Here is a 17689-nt window from a genome sequence, read left to right as displayed (position 1 = left end):
TCTTCCCACCCTTCCTCCCCTTCCCCCTGGCCCTCCTGAACCCAAACCTCGCAACAGCATAAATCAACCCCATGCCCGCGCCACCCACGATCCCCGTCGGTGCAATCACAAACGCTGCGCCACTCATGACTGATCCGATCGCCGTCCCGCTGACTGCAGCGACCAGCGCTCCCATGGCGGCATATTTGGCATATCGGACTAGTCGCCAGAAGACGAAGATGGCGATGTACCGAACACTGCGGAGGAAGGCTCGTGTGCGGAGTTGAGTTGGTTGCGGGCCGGATTTGGGGTCGAGGAGGAAGTTCAGGGAGTCTTTTGCTTTGGCGAGGCGGTGGTTTGAAGATGTGACACCTGTCGTAGATTCCACGGCTGTTGTTGAGTCTGCCATTGCGAACACAATACAGCGTGTCGATACTGATGTCAGTGACGTCTCCGGCAAGGATTCGATGCAAAGACTTTTGACTGTCCGATCTGCTTCAAGATAAGCTCTGCGGCCCTCCCGCTGGTTCCCGTGAGCTTAAATTCACTGCTACGGCCGCCCACATCTCTCACTCCAACTTCAACCTCACATTCTGACCGCTCCCCAAACATCCACTCCAGCCCACAACCTCACCCAATTCCATCCACAACTTCCTCCGATCGCCAGCCCCTTCACGCGCAACGACTTATTTCAGCTTCGCTCTGACCAAGGGAGGCGATGTCACATCGTGCGACGCCATTCGACGCTTTGAGTTCGTGCCAACCTGGATTGTGCGGAAGTGCTTGCAGTGGTGTGGTCATTTCGGGGACGCGAAGGTGGTGCGGTGCGCGTCGATTGGAGCGCGCGGCGGTGTTATGTCAGGTACCATGCGTTTGAGCTCGAGGTTTTGGGCCTGCAATGGCCATCCGGCCGCGTTGCGAGATGCTAAAGAGCAGTACACCTCTCCTTCGATCCTCGCGAGGTGCTCGCGGACATGGTCTGGGTCCTGCGCGGTACCGCGACAGGAAATGAGTATGCAGGTCCTCTGTTCATCTCAGGACCGCTGACGTTCCAAACCAATGGCCATTGGACTGGCCAAGGGTAGGTGCATGGTCTGCTTTTCTTGATCTTCCTTTTTTGCTTTCGCTTCTTCTCTCGTTGCTAGGCAACTCCAATGCTACTATCCAAGATGTCGTGTCCCACTTTGGCATGCTTGTCCGTTCTCATTCTGCGGAAACTCGGCCCATCAAAGCAGCGTCTCGATCGGCAGCGCAGCTTGCCTTTGCGAAACACGGCGAAGTTGCTTGAGACGACATCCATACAAATCAAGTGTCTTTCGAGAGCCTCGAAGAGCTCGCGAATCACATCCGGGCTGGCGACTCCACCAAAAGCAATCCTACTACCACAGCGAGCCATGGTTGGCACTTCGAGGTATGTATCACAATACATGCAGCACACGCAGTATTCATCAGATGATGGTGACATGTATGCAGATACACATAACGCCGGAGGGCTTGGGTACTGGCGATCATTGGAACCAGCGGCCTTGGGTCAAGGCAGCTTTGGTAAGTTTTGGCTCGACTTGGCGAGAGCAATACACTGACGACATTCTGAGCAGGTTCGATTCGCACTTGGCTCCTTTTCGATACACGGCGGTCGTTCTTGTCGCTTGCAAGGTCAATAGCCAGCGAATGAACTGTTCTACCGAGTGCGATGAATTGCGCGGTGCTATCTGTCTACCTTGTGTCCTCAATCTTCAACTGCCAGGATGACTTCATCATCACTCTTCAGTTCGACCACCACAGTCTCTGGCAGATTTCTAACGTCCACATACTGCTTTTCGCCGAACAGCTCCGCCATGCTCATGGCATATCCGGGGATTCTCTGAGACTACACAAGCATACCGTCAGTGACAGTGCTCACGAAATGGTCCTGGCTGCTCACCTTCAGTCGAAGCCGGTACTCATGTCCTGCCTTCAGGTCACGGATAGGATCTGCAAGAGGACTCATGTCTTCAAGTTGTTGGCTTGTCACCAGCGCTTTCGAGGAATGTAGCTCAACAACACCCCACTGACCGACAGACTCGCGAGGATCGCACGTTCCCGGGAACAGGCTGTGCTTGAGCATAGTCGAAGTCGTGAGGTCGAAGAACTCGAAGTGCTCCATCCTGAAGCCGCTCTCAAGGATCGTGCCGCTGTCCGTTTCACCACGCAGTTCCACGGCCAAGGTCGGTGGTGAGATCAAGGTCGTCGTCACGATCATCTTTGGCTGCTCGGAGAGCTGTGCTGACCGGCGATAGATGGTGTTCGTAAGCGAGAAGGTCACTTTGATCTCAGCTTCTGTCTTTCCGTCAGTCTGAACCATGCTGTGAGCTCTGCGAGACATACTGGTCGACATGGCGGCTCTATAAAGAATCACCATGAAAGACGATCGGGAACATGGAGGTGTCGATATCTGCGAGTAATTGCAGTAAGTAAGAATGGAGGTTGACACTGATGACTGCACGCTGCAACAAGTGACAAGCCACAGCAGAATAAAGCTCAGCTTCAGCTGGAGCTCCACTTTTTTTCCCATGCAGGCAGGTCAGCTGAATTCCATGCTTTCGAGAAGTCGACGATCTCAATCCCATCTCCACTATCATGCAGAGCTTCAGCACTAGCACAGCACCCTTCAGCCGTGGAACCCGGGTATGCCAGCAAGAGCCGTCTCGAATTGAGCATTGTATTTGTGATCTCCGCCTCGGAACTCCCGCATCAGGCTGGCAAATCCGTTCAATAGTTCCCTGACTTTCGTCTCAATGACCGGATGCGGACTCGCGATGACATCGGAATCTGAGAGAATCACCAGGTCCAGATGTAGGCTGGAGCAGCTACTCATGGCCGTAATGACGCCCATGGCGACATCATAGACCTTCTCCACTAGCCCGACGCCATGAACCTCCATGGCGGATAGGCTGTATACGTTGCAACTCGACATGAGGATCAATCCAATTCTGAATGCGAAGTCGAAGCGCAATTCTGCGTGATCAGAAGTCTCTCGCAGCATACCATGAGTCAAACAGAGCTGCCACAGTCGTCCAAGGAGCCACAATTGTGTTACGGATATGTCGATTTGCTGGCTTTCGAGTAATTGGGCCATCGGAAGTGGTTCCACAGAGGGTGCGAATAGGATGGTGCCCGTCAGACATGCGTCGCGGACTCGATGCTGTGCTCGGAACATCTGTAAAGCCCGCCGCCGATCGAAGGATTCGCATGCTCCGTCGCTGAATCTACAGTACCCGTTCCAGCAGTCCATGACGCTCTCGTCGATAGCGTCAAACGTGTCCATGAGGTAGAGTAGAGCGGTCATTCCTACTGCGTCCGCTCGGTCTTGATAGATGAGGGACGAGATGTACTCGTTCGTAGCACTGGGGTCGAACGCTTGCATGAAGCGAGCCGTGATACCAGGGCGACCTCTAAAGCTGATGGAATGCGATTGCTGGAGAGCATAGGCCCTGCGATGGTCAGCATCGGCTTGGACGCAACATAACAGGGACACTCACCTTTCGGTAACGGAGAGGACCAGATACGTCCGTAGCCACTGCTCCCTCAGCTCTCGCGTAAGACCTGTATATGATTGAGGCAGATGCATGCCTAAAGAGTAGGCCAAGTCGACTGCTTCTCGTAGTTTATGACGAGCGGCCTTGTGTTGGTGGCTGCCGAACAGACAGGCGAATAAGAAGAAGCTGGCCAGTATCGTCTCTATCGTGGGATCCTCGCCAAAGTCTGGCGCCATCCGCATCCGAACGCACTCTTCCATCAGCATTCGAGCTTGAACCGATCGAGAGGCTATTGAACCTCTTTCGTGTATCTGGACAGGCTGCGTCATAGCGAAAGCACACAGCCCAAGCAGCATAGCGCCATATTGAGGGTCTGTTCGATGCTTCCGCAAAAGCATCTCGCAATACATGTTTGCCCTGTTAAGTATTGGCATGGTCGGATGAAGCCTTTTGAAATACACGTCGATCCATGGGAGCAGGTTATGCTCGTGCACGCGGGCTGGCCAGACGTCTGCTGCTTCTGCTGGCAGCTCGCTTTGAGAAATCGATCCAAAGGTATCAAACAGCGATGAGTTGGGAGAGTCGAGTGGTAAACTGGGGAAGTACATCTCGCTTTGGCTCGGGCTGGCTGTATAGTTTTGGCCATTGTGCGAAGTCGTCACTTCGCGAAAGTTGACCTCACCTGGAGTTGGCGTTGTGCCGGACGGCCAATGTACAGGCTCTGGCGTGAATGAGCTCAACTGCCGACCAGCGTGGTTTTCGTTCTTCTGACTGAAAGACTCTCCATGCCGGAATTCAGACTCCAAGCCATTTGGTACCACTGTATGGGTGCTAGAGGATGTCGGACTGACGAGATCGGGCTGTGAGTGATGGTTGTTCTCCTCAAATCGGCCTTGATTTTGTCGGATCTCATGAATTCGCTTCCCAGCAGGTCCGCGTTTTTTCCTCGCTTTATCATAGGTGCAATTGAATTGCCTCTCTCGGCAGGTAAGACAGGGTTTGGTCATGTCACAGCGGACCTTGCGCGATTTACATCTAGCAAAAGCATCAGCAATTCATTGGCGGACCCGTGTCGATTCTGCTCACTGGTCGCATGCGCGGTCGGCCATTGTCTTCGGGCGCCTCAGCTCTCCGGCTGCCGTATCGATGATGGAGAACATGACGGCATGTCCATTCGCGGGACTGGGCTATTTTATGATGGAGCGCTGCCGTAATTAATTGTTGTTTCGTGATGGTGGCCAGGGTCTGTGTGAAAGTCCACCACCATTTGGTCGTGCCAAACGCTGCGGGTCAACCGAGGCTCTGGGCAATGGATGGCACTCCAACCTGACGACTACTTTAATGTACACCAGTACGACCGTTACAGAGCATTGTGCAGGCATTCTAACTGGACGTTCCGACAAGATGTGCACAACTTAGCAGAAAATTTGACAAGGTGCACATATAACTTAGCAAGACGTCTTGTTGGACGTCCATCTACGCGAGCATGCCATGCTAACAACATGGACATGTACGTGAGTAAGACAGCCTAATTAGCTGTATCGGTAAAGAGTCCGGACGGCATGTCAGGCTGTGAAGGTAGCGGGCAGGACACCGTATTTCAGCATGCCAACACGGCTCAACTATCAGGTCCCTCAGCTTGCTGGATCTGCCTTTGTGGCTGATTTGGGAAAGCATCGTGACGGCCGTACCATACACTCGTATCGACCATGTATTGCACGATGAATCAACTGCCTCCATCAGCCGAGCAAGACAACTGAGCCATACGGTCGAATCGTGACCTTGCCATCCACTGCTTCAGAACACCCATTCGACACCAAGACCTCGAAGTCCTGATATTTGTCCACGGATATCACCTCCTCTTTCTCGCTGAAGCTGAGTAGCACTACGGCCTTGCGACCGTCTTCGTGTGACGTTCGCTCGTAGCCAAGCACCATGTCGCCGGTCTCTGACTCAGGAAGGGAAGTGTATGAACCATACACCAAGAGGTCCGTGTACTGCTTTCGGAGTGCGAGCAACTGCTTCCAGAATGAGAGCACACTATGAGGATTGTTGATCTGACTTTCTACATTCCACTCCTTGTGGTCTTTGTTGATTGTCATCCAAGGCGTGGCGGAAGGTGACGTGAATCCAGCGTTCAGAGCGGCACTCCACTGCATCGGTAGACGTCCATGATCTCGAGCCTTCAGTTGGAGTTCTCGCATCACATCGCCCATCTTGGACTCGTCTCCGCCTCGAGCTTTCAGAACTTCGTTGTAGTAGTTTTTCCCTTCCACGTCAATGTACGCATCTGCACTGTAGTCCTTTCCAAGGTTGGCGGTTCCAATCTCTTGTCCAGCAAGCATGAATGGCGTTCCGCTGAGCGTCAGTAGGTATGTGGCCAGCATCTTAGCGGCGGTCGCGCGATGTTCTGGAGCATCGGATCCGTACCTGCTTAGTGACCTGCCACTGTCGTGGTTGTCAAGGTAGACGGTATTCCAACCTTGGAACGTTGGCATACAGGACTGCCAGAGGTTTGTGATCTCGCGAATCTTGCTCGGATGGAAGTCGCTTCTTTCGTATTTGCCATTCGGTCCGAAGTCCATGTCGACAATATCGCCAGTGAACAGCATGTTGAGTTCATGTCTGTCCTTTGCAACGTATTGGCTGACAGTTTGCTCATCTTTCGTGAAGCCAAGCTCGCCAACTGTCATGATGTCGTACTTGTCAAAGACCTTTTCCCGCATCTCGCGCATATGGTCGTGCATCTTGGGACCTGATGCGAAGAACTCTGCCCCTGATTGATATGGCTCATCGTTGACGACCTTGCCGTCAGGCAAGTCGGGGTGTTTGCTGGACAGATTCATGCTATCAATGCCTGTGAATTGATCAGCCATGACTATCAAATCGGTTGAATCGAATTGAATGCAAGTGCACGTACGGAATCCATCAACGCCACGGTCCAACCAAAATCGCATGTCGTCGTACGTCGCCTCTCTCATGTCCTCATTATCCCAGTTCAGATCCGGCTGGCTTGGCAGGAAGAGAGCCAGGTAGTATTGGCCAGTTGTGTCATCGAAATGCCATGCACTTCCACCGAAGATCGACTTCCAGTTGTTTGGTTCTTTACGGTTGCCATCTTTGTCGAGTTTTGGATCTCGCCAGAAATACCAATCTCGTTTGGAACTTGTCTTTGACGAACGAGACTCTTTGAACCACGCATGCTCGTCGCTCGTGTGGTTGACGACGAGGTCCATGAGCAAACGCATATTTTGAGCATGAAGCTGGTCGATGAGGTTTTGAACATCCTCGACTGTGCCATACGGCGCATGGATGGAACGGTAGTCGCTCACGTCGTAGCCCATATCCTTCTGAGGCGAGGCGTAGATGGGTGATAGCCAGATCGTGTCGACTCCGAGTGACTTGATGTACGGAATCTTGGAGATGATTCCGGGAATGTCACCAAGGCCATCTCGATTGCTGTCGAGGTAACTTGAGGGGTATATTTGATAGACAACAGCCTCCTTCCACCACGCCTTCTCGATAGTGGATTTGGCCATTTTGGACACAAGATGAAACTTGACCGGCTCTTGTCTATGCGGCACGTTTGACAATGAGGAGTGGTAGGAATGAGGATAGCAGAACACGTACAAGTGAGAGTGAGCCGTACCAACGTCTCAATAATTGACTATCAGTGCATCTGCGCCGAACCGCAACGAACGCTCCTTGGCAATGACCGCAACGTTTGTCCGATGTGATCGCCCATGGCGTTCCTCGTAGGATGCGCTTTCACCCTCATGGAGAGCTCAAGCTGCGATGTCTCCGAAGCCAGACACGAAGGCGCTACACCATTTAAGGAAGGTTTCAACGAATTTTTCCCGCAGGTCGAAGCCAGATCCGGTGATCGCTGGATCTCCGAAAGACAACCGGTCGAGCAATTCCTGGGGCAGTCTCATGCAGTGGCCGACAGCTGCTTTGTCCCAGATGGCAGGTGGTTCTTGTTGTGGGGGTGGAAGTTGGAGAAGAAGGGAAAGGCAACGTAGGTTTATTCATGCGAGAAAAAGCTCGGACAGAAATACTTCGCTGTGATTGGCCAGAATTCACGCTAGTCTTTGTCTGGTGGAAAGCCGGGAAGGTGCGATCTGCTTCACATTCGATCGCAGCACACAGTTGTCTGGACGAAAATATACGTGTGCTCGAATATGCTGATAACACTCGATGTGTAGTTGCAACGGCCATCCAGCCGGGAAGTCTGGCAATGTGATTCTTGGCTCGATATGGCTTCAAGACTCGGCTCAGAAGGGCCATAGACAGAATGGTGGACGTCACAAGGACATGGCGGAATATGGTTCGGAAAGGAGAGCAGAGTCTTGATGTCCATTGATTCTGCTACTAGAGTCAACGCCCCGCTGATCGATCGCAAGTCATTGATATAAAGAAGTTCGGAAGTTGAGAATGGCTTTTGGTCATTTCCAGAAGGCACGACAAGAAGGAAAGCTGCATCCGCTGTTGATAATGTTTCTCGTTGTATCATTGCTATATCTGCAACCGCTTTGTCTCCTTCAACTTCTTCGCTAATAGTCATGACTGTCGTTTCTGTCGATTTTGTGCGCTTGTATATCATTCTAAGCTTCACCATTCTAGGCTTTCCGCGAGAAGCGGCTGAGGAAGCCACCCTTCTTCTGCTTGGGGACGACCTCTCCATCAATGATGTCAAAGTCCTTGAACTTGCGAGCTGGAATGTTCGCGGCGTAGAGGATGTCAATCTCGACGTTGGTGCGGTTCTTGGTCTCAGGCTGAAGCAGCCACAACAGCCCGATAATGAAAATCTCTGCTCCGACGAATAGAAACATGACCTTTCCACCCCAGTTGAGCTGATCAGGATTGATGAAGTAAGGGAAGACCGAAGACAGCATCAGAGCGGTGAGCTGCTGGCAGACCAAGACGAAGGAGATGGTCTTAGGGCGAGTTGCTTGAGCAGCGGTCTCCTGAGCGATGGCCCACCCGAAGCATCCGACTGTAGCAGTGTATAGCATAGACCAGGTGATCATGAATGCGAGCAGGGCCAAGTTCGCGGCGTTGTTGGTCTTTGCAGCAAGGGAACTGCCCGCGATGATGATGGACCAGAACATGAGGAGCGTGCCGCCACCGACCAGGCCTTTGCGACGAGGAATGACATCGGCCAATGCGACTGCCACAAGGTTGGAGAAGAATTGGAGTGTCGATGAGATCGCGGTCAGACGAAATGGATCCGTTTGGCCAATCAATTCGAAATAATACGTCTGATAAGTGTTTGCGAAGTAACCGCCAGAGAAGTTCTGAGATTGAAGTCCAAGAACAGCGACAACGGTGCGCTTTCGGTGCTCCTTGCTGAAGATGGCCTTCCAGCTGGTCTGGCTGACTCCGGAGGCTTCCTCCTCCCCTTGCTTCAACTCGCGCTTGATGGTCTCGATGACTTTATCAGCGTTCGCATCGGGCCCGAAGAGACGGAAAATAGCCTTGCGAGCATCGGCCTCACGGCCCTTCTTCATGTACCAGACTGGGCTCTCGGGGAAGAAAGGGAGAACAATTCCATAAAGAGCTGGTACGACAAAGGTCATAAGGAAGGCCAGCTTGAAGGACCAAACGCCCTCGATCTTGGAGGCACCATAGCCAGTAAGAGATGAGCAGAAGAATCCGAGGACAATGACGACGTTGGTCAAGGAGGAGGCCGTGCTGCGCAGATGCGCCGGAGCGTTCTCTGTAACATAAAGAGGAGGAATGGCGGTGGAGAGACCGACCGAGAGACCAAGAAGGAGCTTCGATACGAATAGGACGGGGAGATTGGGAGCGAAGACCAAGGCGAAGGATGAAGCCAAGGACAAGGCGACGGCGATGTAGAGCATGACCTTGCGACCAAAGGTGTCGGCGAACTGACCAGCGGCATAGCCATGGAGGCGTGGTTGATGGAGCATACCTTGGAGGACTCCTCGTGGCAAACGAAAAAGGTACCTCCCACCGCCGAGAGGGTCCGAAAGCCCGAATCGGTATGTTTCCCCGATCTCCAGATCCTTTCCCCACTTTCCTCCGACTTGCATCTCCTCCACAACGGAGGGTAGTTGGCCGAGTAGTTGGTCGAGTGCATCTCGGTCTCTTGTGACTGCTTTGCTCGGTCGGACATGATCGGAAATCTAGAATGGTTAGTCTTGTCGAACTTCCCTTCTCACACCCCGTCTCTTCTCCCGCATAGCCTCAAAGCACCAAGCGAACATACCCTAAGATGAGTTCTTCAAGTTCAATCGATTTCTCGAAGACCCCAACGCCTTCCGACGAGACAGCACCGACAACGCCTCTTGGGCACGCTGTGCCTGGCGAGCTCTGCAAAGATGGTGGCAGGATGAGTAAATTTTCCAGATGGCGACCCTCCTACCATTTGTTAGCGAAGGATGGCTGGATGAACGACCCTTGTGCGCCTGGCTACGATCCTGACACTGGCCTTTACCATGTCTCGTTCCAGTGGAATCCAAACGGACCAGACTGGGGCGACATCTCTTGGGGTTCGGCAACTTCGCCCGACCTGATCTCTTGGACGTTGGCAGAGAGGCCCTCGCTTTCGCCAGATATGCCCTATGACAACAAGGGTATCTTCACTGGTTGCTTCATCAATGGGCGGGATGGATCGCTGACTTATGCGTACACCTCTGTCAGCGATCTTCCAATCCACCACACACTCCCACATGTCATCGGCAGTGAGTCGTTAAGTCTGGCGAAGTCCTTCGACCATGGCAAGACCTGGGAAAAAATTGCAGCGAATCCGATCCTACCTTCAGAGCCGATCGATATTGAGGTGACGGGCTGGCGAGATCCTTTCGTCGCTCCGTGGCCGAGAATGAGCCGACTCTTGGGTCTTGATTCGCACAATACGCTTTTCGGTATCATCTCTGGAGGCATCCGCGATGCCACCCCAACGACATTCATCTATGCCATTGATGCGAACGATCTGACCAAGTGGGACTACATCGGTCCTTTGACGAGATTTGGTCTCAATTATCGTCCCTCAAGATGGAGCGGCGATCTTGGCAAGAATTGGGAGGTCAGCAACTTCATGACCCTGAAGGACGAAGAAGACCCTTCCGTGGAGAGAGACTTCATCGTCATGGGTACGGAAGGTTGTCTGTCGGATGCGACAGCTCCTTCAGAAGCGGCAGTGGGTCCGTCACGCCCAGCTCGAGGACAGCTCTGGATGTCTGGTTCCTTGCAGAAGTCAAGCGACGACCAGATTCCCGGTCCCGTGGATATGACGTATGATTATGGCGGCCACCTTGATCATGGCTGCTTGTATGCCGCAAACTCCTTCTTCGACCCTCGATCCGACAAGCATATCGTTTGGGGGTGGCTGACGGAAGAGGACCTGTGCGACGAGCTGCGGCATGCGCAGGGTTGGAGCGGAATCCTCTCGATGCCTCGCGAGCTGCGAATCCAGACAATGCGCCATGTCATCGCCGCGTCGACATCGGCGTTGTCGTCTATCACTTCCATCGAGCTGGAGGCAGACGCACATGGCTCTCACACGGTCCGGACACTGGCAAGCCAGCCGTATCAGCCCCTGATAGAGAAGCTTCGACAAGAAAATGGCGTCCGCAAGTCGTCGTTGAAGCGAACAAGATTGGTGAATGGTGATCACAGCGTCCATTTCTCGTCCGCGCAAGTGCAGAGTACCGCATGGGAGCTAGACTGCATGTTCCAGGTGTCCAGAGGGACGAGCAAAGTAGGCGTGAGCATAGCCCACACTGAAGGTCAGTCTGAAAAATCACCGCCATCATCCAGTCGAAGCCATGCTGACAATGTCTCAAGACTTCTCAAGATCCACGACTCTCACGTTTGATCAGTCGTCCGAGACCTTCATCATTGACCGACCAGCGTTTCCAGTGCAGAACTCATCTGAGCTGATCAATTCTGCATCAGAAAATGCACCGCACACTCTCTTCGCTTCGCAAGATCCAGCATCCCAGGAGAAGAGCACGGAGCCTTTGCATATCCGCGTATGGCGGGATTCATCCGCCTTGGAGGTATTTGTGAACGGACGCACCGCCATCTCGACTCGCATCTACGCCGGCGATGAGACTTTTGGCATGCGATTCTTTGGTGGACTCGATGAAGAGATTGATGGAGATGGTGAAGTGACGGAGTTGCTCAGTGCCACGATTTGGGACGGAATTGGTGTTAATTAGTCGGCGAATTTAGCGTGATTCTTTCATAGACTTATAGACCGCCGTAGCATAGAATGCCTCGTCTCGAGGCAGCTCGACTTTGATCGCATCTTTCGAACGCACAGCGTGCCATGGAGATGAAAGCGACGAGTGAAGAAAATTTCTTCGACGTCGTGTCAAGACAAGACCACGATCGTGGAGTCGGGCCAAGAATGGTCATTGATCCCCTTGCACTCATATGTGAAGATCGTTCTCCCTAAGGGAAGAAGGCACGGAAGGACGAGGACAATCAATGAGGCACTAAGGGATGCTTCTTGAGAATGTGAAACGACCAACTCGGTGGCCGGTAGTGCAAGACACATGGTTTGCGAACTCGAATCGACAGCCACGAAATGGCATGTGATCGGTGTTCAGACTTTCACTTCAAACAAGACGCCACGTCATATGCGCGACTTGGCTGTCGTAAAAGCTGTGGCTGAGGAGACCAGGGACAGCTTCCGCGACGTAAAGTTGTCTCTTGTGCCCAGCATAATCCCCAAGGCGCCCATCCACCACCGCCGAGCCAAACCTGCGACGGACACGAGTCTCAGCTCCTTCAGCCACCTTCATCGCCGTCTTTACTACGTGGCCGTCTTCCATCCAATGTCAGAAGGAACAACATCATAATCCGATTCCTACGAGCTTCCTCCTTCTACTCTGTCCATTGAACTTTGCGACTTTGATCAAACCTCAGTCCTTGCTCCGTCCATACACCCACAACCATGTCCGTCGTTCACGGAACACATATGCGCCGATGGGTGCTATCCCTCCCTCCCGTCGAATGGTGCATCCGCAGCCTCCGCGACACATTAATAGGAGCTCTCCGATGCGGACCTATACCCGAACACGTCGCCTTTGTCATGGACGGCAACCGACGATGGGCTCGAAAAAGCAAGGTGGAAACAGTAGAAGGACACAACATGGGTTTCGAAGCGCTGGCGCGGATCCTCGAAGTGTGCTACAAGAGCGGCGTGCGGGTGGTGACGATATACGCATTCAGCATTGAGAACTTCAAGCGAAGTCGGTACGAGGTGGATGCGTTGATGGACATGGCGAAGATGAAGCTCGTGCAGTTGTCACAACATGGCGAACTGCTAGATCGCTACGGTGCCAGTGTGAGGATTCTCGGTGACAGGAGTCTGATGCGGGAGGACGTGCAGGAGCAGATCGATCGCGCGGTGGAGATGACGAAGCACAACGACAGCGCGGTGCTGAATGTCTGCTTTCCATACACGGGAAGAGAAGAGATTACACACAGCGTGAGGGAAACGGTGCGGGAGTTCACGGTACCTCCCACAAGACCGCCGATGAAGCGACCTTTTAGCGAGACGCATATTCAGCGAAACATTCTCAGCCGCCAACTGCCGTCTGTCGCGGAAGACGAAGAACAAAACGGACGATCTCCTTCCGGCAAGGACCTCACTTCCGACGCCGAGGACTCGGTCATTTCAGAACACGACCTCGACTCCTCCTCGAACCTGCACGAACCCGTCTCCTCACACACCAGCCACTCTCCCTCGCCCAACCTCAAACCTACCAACACCCTTTCACACAGCAAATCTTCCAACCTCCCCGACCCGGAAAGTATCACCGCCGACACAATCACGAAAAACACCTACACCTCCGACGCACCTCCGCTCGATCTCTTAATCCGCACGTCCGGCGTGCAACGACTTTCGGATTTCATGCTCTGGCAATGTCACGAGGACACGGAGATTCGATTTTTGGAATGTCTATGGCCGGAATTCGATTTGTGGCATTTCTTGCCTGTTCTGGTGGAGTGGCAGTGGAGGCAGAAGAAGCTCGCAGAGGAAGGACGAGGGAAGAGTGTGAAAATTGCGTAGGTGTATTGCTTTCGCGGAAAGTATTTGGCGCTGGGGACTTGGAAAACACGGTGGCAGCATTGTTTATCAGATGGCTCAGGGATGGCCATGTACCTTACTCGCCAGAGAGTCTCCTAGATGTGTTTTTTTCTCTGTCCCGAATAAGGAGAGACGCCAGGCACCTCTCGGCGGGAGATAAGTAGCAGGCTAGAGAAATGGCAAGCCAGCAGAGATAGAGCGGTATTAGAACGATAGACGGAGTCAACAGAGACATCGAAACCTGCCCTTTGATTTCAGCACACTTCGTTCGGTATACATTCCAATATTAATAGATTCTCTTTATTCATAATCATGCCGTGTCTTGGTATCCCATCCTCTTCCTTTTGTATGCGTATCCAAAATCAATCGCCTCCATCCCAAGGTCTGTCCTTATGCATAGTAATGGAGCAGCAATATGTCTCCTTTATTCTCGCGCCGCCGATGAGTTTCATGCAGTTCCAAGGTTATCAATCATTCAAGCAATCCCCATCCGCCACCGATCAATGGCCGCCCTCTGATTCGGATCCAACGGCAAGTCCATGTTCATCCCCATCGGTATGCCATATGGCATTGTCTGCTGTCCGGGAAACCCAGCGCCATACTGCATCCCTCCCGCGCCCATGGGGTTATACGTAGCCGGTTGCTGCAATCCCATGTTCATTACCGAGGGAGCACCAGCCGTCATATTCGTCACCGACGGCGCGCCGGCATTGAGACCATAGTACGCTGACGGGTTCACCATGGCCGGCTGCTGCTGAGGCTGCGCGTAGCCAGGCATCCTACCACCAACAGCAGGATAGCCCATCATGCTAGGATTTATCATGCCCATGTTACCGGCGTAGCCCATGGCCGCGGCGGTCGGGGAGGCAAAGCTGAACATGCTGTTGGGATTGGGCATGGCTGGGAAACCCATGCTCTGGTTATACATTCCAGCGCCGAATTGGCCGTTTGCGGGCCGACTGCGTTGGCTGGCGAGAAGTCCGGCAGTGGAGCGGCGGCTCGTGGCGTCATGGCCTGGAAACAGTCCAGCGGGGGGAGATGCAGCGACCGCTTCGTAAGAGGGCTTGTCGTTCAGCAGGCCGGCGGACCGCAGATTCGTGTTTCGTAGCTTCTCCCTTTGCATGGCTTGGTTTTGCGTGCTGTTATACAGAAGTGTTCCGGGAGGCGCCTCCTGTTCTTTCTTCGGAATGCGAGGTCGAATTGGATTGGCGGCCAAAATGTTTCCCATGCTGTTAGTTGACCGTAGAGCGGGTCGACCTTTCTTTGCCTCATCGGTCTCGGCAACCTCGCCAGACGCAGAGCGTTCACGTTGTAGTCGTGCGCGGCGTTGACCAAGCGTTTCGTCTTCATCTGGTGTTTCGGTTCTTTCGACCTTCTCGCTGCCCTTGCTCCCGCGATCTTTGGCGTCCAAACCCCCGAACTGACTGAGAACATCCGCAGAAAACGTGCTGATCGGTCGTGAACCGGGTTTAGGGGCGATATCCGAAATAGCAGTATCCAAAGCATCCTTGGTCTGCAGGCGACGTTGCCGCTGGGCAAGAGTCTCGCCTTCACCATCTCCTTCCGCCTCGTCGCCTGGTTGCATGTCGGGCTGACCAGCTAAGTGTAGCATGGATTGTGATGCTCGTGCTGGCCTCCGTTGCGGCCGATTAGGGTTCAAACGAGCCATGCGAGCGCTCAGCGGCTCATTGTCTTCCATTTCACGTCTCTCCATTAGACCGATCGGTCGAGTATCTCCATACTTTCGCTGGCCTGGCACTTCTTTCGCAGGATACAGCACGCCAAGTGGCACATCTTCATCCTCACTTTCCTCATCTTGATGTCCTCGCACATTCGGATCTTCCCATGCGAGTGCTATTCGCGACTTCTGCCGTTTCTTCATCTCAATCTGCTCTACAGCGTCGAGCTGCAGTAATGTACTGTGCATGCCTTTCGGGTACGCAGTAGCCGCAGTTCGGTTCCTAGACTTGAGCTGCGCTTTGCGGACCTGTAACTCGGCGAGCAGAGTCGATGGCTGGACGTACACTGGGTCTGTCTCTTCAACATCGGACAAGGCTTCGGCCTCTTCAAAATCTGCGCGGACCTGTTCGCCTTCAGTGTAGATCTTCGGTCGTTCCGAGGCCTGTTCTGCGCCGTATTCGCCTTCCATACGCTCCGTGTTCGCCGCTTGAGAGACCAAGCCTCCTTCGAAGTTGTTCAAGGCGTTCTCCCGTGCGAGCTCGTCTCCCAGACTGAGTTGGCTTTGACGTCTTCGCGGACCGTTCACACCTTCTCCCAGATCCATTGCACTTCCACGGCTGGTCACCCTCTTCAGTTCGCCGTCGACACCCGTGCTGTTCCGCCGGAAGAAATTGCCGATACTACTTCGCCGTTTTTTGAGGCTCTTGTCATCTCCTCCAGTCGCCATGTGACCAATAGTGGTGGCTGTGCTCTTCCTCACAGGTCTGGGCTTCTCCATCGCATAGACACTCTGTCGAACGTCGCCTGCGTATGGGTGATCCGTGAAAGCCGTGACAGGTGCAGTCGCAGACGCCGCAAGAATGCTGTCCAGAGTGGCAACAGCGGAAGCAGATTTGACCTCGACATTGTGCGCTACAGGCGTCGGGTCGAAGAAAATTGACGCTCTCAATTGTGGTGGCAGATTCTGCAGGTTGTTGCCCATACGCTGATTCAGCATACCAGACGAACGCTGTTTGGGAGGGGTGGTTTCCTGAGGAGACGGTGGACTTTGTGCTGCGCTGGCCTCGTCAAAGTCCAAAGGCGAAATCCATGGCGCGGATTGTCTGGCTGCTGGAGGCACCTCGTTCAATATCTTCGTCCGCCGCTTCGCCTGTTCGGCAGGAGATGGCATCATGGAGAGCCTTACGGGCATATTGAGCATTCGGGGGACAGGCGCAGGGTAGTAGACCATGCCTTCACTTGGTGGGGGAGCACCTTGAGGCATGAGCGGGAGCCTTGACGACCGTAGCAGCATTGCGGCATCCAACAGACTTCCAGAAGAGCTCCGCGCAGGTATGCGCCGTATCTCATTTCCTTCCCCGTCCACGGCCACATACTCTTCCGTCTCGGGGTTGAAATGTACTCCGTCAAAATCCTTGAATGCTGTCTCGGCCTGCTGAAAGGTATCTGCTGAACGTGGACGCTCTGGTGGCTCCGTCTCGAGATCATGATGATCTTGCTGCAGCTCTTGCTCTTCTTGGTGATGTTCGGGTATCGTTTCGGATTGCGGGGTGAATGTCGGAGGGAATGGTTCGTCGATCTGGCCGGCGATCTGGTCATAGCGACGGGCAAAGGACGACTGAGACGCCTGTCGTGACATCGCGTGCTCTTGCGAGTATAGCGATGCGCTGCTGGGCGCCAGTGGGGAGTCCAGAGGTCGGCCCTCCTGAAGAGGCTCCTGGAGTGGATCGTCCATGCCTGACGAGTATCCTCCCCAGCGTGCGTCGTCGACGGTGTTGGAGTAAGAATTTGAGAGTGCTCGACTGCTCTGGGCGCTGATCTTTTGGTACTGGTACTGGTACTGATGGGAGACGGCAGTACCGCTCCTCTGACTCGCGTTCCGTGAAGGAGTGGAGGCTGCGGCCATCATTCTTCGTATTTCTTCCTCCAAGTCACTCCCATCCTGCGAAATCTCCTCTGCACTGCGTTCGAGGGCGAGAATGTTGCGTTTGTGGGCGAGGTGGATGGCCTCGAGACTGGGAGTCGGAGATAAGATGTCTGCCGAACTGCTGCTTGCACGTGAGTTTGGCGCCATCTTTTTCCGATGGCGTTCCGAATAGGCGAGACGAGACGAGGACGAGGACGCAGCTCCGCTTCTTTCCCTTCTCGCTCGTGTATGTCACGAAGGGGAGGAGACGTGCATGACATGCTGCAGTCAGTGGATGCGATGCGATGCGATGCGGATGCTGACGATAGGAGAACAAGGCGAGCCGTTGCAGCGGCAGTAGCAAGCATGGTGCACAGTGTGCTACTGCACCTTAGAAGTGGTGCTCACGCTATGCACGGATCACGTAATGCAACGTTCTCGAATTCTTAGAACGTTAACAACTATAACATTCACCAAACTTCCACGAATTAATGTGCAACAACTATAGCTCTAATTAACAAGGCGTTAGACGAGCTA

At 53.6% G+C, this 17689-nt stretch overlaps 7 protein-coding genes across 7 annotated transcripts; 2 read left to right on the top strand and 5 right to left on the bottom strand.

Moving 5' to 3' along the window:
* Positions 1–1708: 1708 nt before the first annotated feature.
* On the bottom strand, positions 1709–2323 carry MYCGRDRAFT_91479 (uncharacterized protein; the record flags this gene model as incomplete). The annotated part of the gene is made up of 2 exons (XM_003853659.1): positions 1709–1843; positions 1904–2323. 2 exons carry the CDS (start codon positions 2321–2323, stop codon positions 1709–1711), a joined length of 555 nt encoding a protein of 184 aa, XP_003853707.1.
* Positions 2324–2629: 306 nt separating this feature from the next.
* MYCGRDRAFT_39259 (uncharacterized protein) lies at positions 2630–4105 on the bottom strand (the record flags this gene model as incomplete). Its single annotated transcript, XM_003853658.1, has 2 exons — positions 2630–3452; positions 3501–4105. The coding sequence occupies 2 exons, from the start codon at positions 4103–4105 to the stop codon at positions 2630–2632; spliced, it is 1428 nt and encodes a 475-aa protein (XP_003853706.1).
* A 1131-nt stretch (positions 4106–5236) lies between these two features.
* Positions 5237–7036, bottom strand: MgAMY6 (putative alpha-amylase; the record flags this gene model as incomplete). Its single annotated transcript, XM_003853657.1, has 2 exons — positions 5237–6354; positions 6418–7036. 2 exons carry the CDS (start codon positions 7034–7036, stop codon positions 5237–5239), a joined length of 1737 nt encoding a protein of 578 aa, XP_003853705.1.
* Positions 7037–8116: 1080 nt separating this feature from the next.
* Positions 8117–9430, bottom strand: MYCGRDRAFT_69474 (uncharacterized protein; the record flags this gene model as incomplete). The annotated part of the gene is made up of 1 exon (XM_003853656.1): positions 8117–9430. One exon carries the CDS (start codon positions 9428–9430, stop codon positions 8117–8119), a length of 1314 nt encoding a protein of 437 aa, XP_003853704.1.
* Positions 9431–9852: 422 nt separating this feature from the next.
* MgSUC1 (putative beta-Fructufuranosidase) lies at positions 9853–11686 on the top strand (the record flags this gene model as incomplete). Its single annotated transcript, XM_003854508.1, has 2 exons — positions 9853–11251; positions 11310–11686. 2 exons carry the CDS (start codon positions 9853–9855, stop codon positions 11684–11686), a joined length of 1776 nt encoding a protein of 591 aa, XP_003854556.1.
* Positions 11687–12229: 543 nt separating this feature from the next.
* MYCGRDRAFT_103611 (uncharacterized protein) lies at positions 12230–12910 on the top strand (the record flags this gene model as incomplete). The annotated part of the gene is made up of 1 exon (XM_003854509.1): positions 12230–12910. A coding segment is annotated over one exon (483 nt), but the record flags the coding sequence as incomplete, so codon positions are not given.
* A 1131-nt stretch (positions 12911–14041) lies between these two features.
* Positions 14042–17152, bottom strand: MYCGRDRAFT_108483 (uncharacterized protein; the record flags this gene model as incomplete). The annotated part of the gene is made up of 1 exon (XM_003853655.1): positions 14042–17152. One exon carries the CDS (start codon positions 17150–17152, stop codon positions 14042–14044), a length of 3111 nt encoding a protein of 1036 aa, XP_003853703.1.
* Between the last annotated feature and the right edge of the window lie 537 nt (positions 17153–17689).

This window comes from Zymoseptoria tritici, chromosome 3 (genome assembly GCF_000219625.1).
Source record: "Zymoseptoria tritici IPO323 chromosome 3, whole genome shotgun sequence".
NCBI classification, from domain to species: domain Eukaryota; kingdom Fungi; phylum Ascomycota; class Dothideomycetes; order Mycosphaerellales; family Mycosphaerellaceae; genus Zymoseptoria; species Zymoseptoria tritici.
This window is presented reverse-complemented; position numbering and strand designations above follow the sequence as displayed.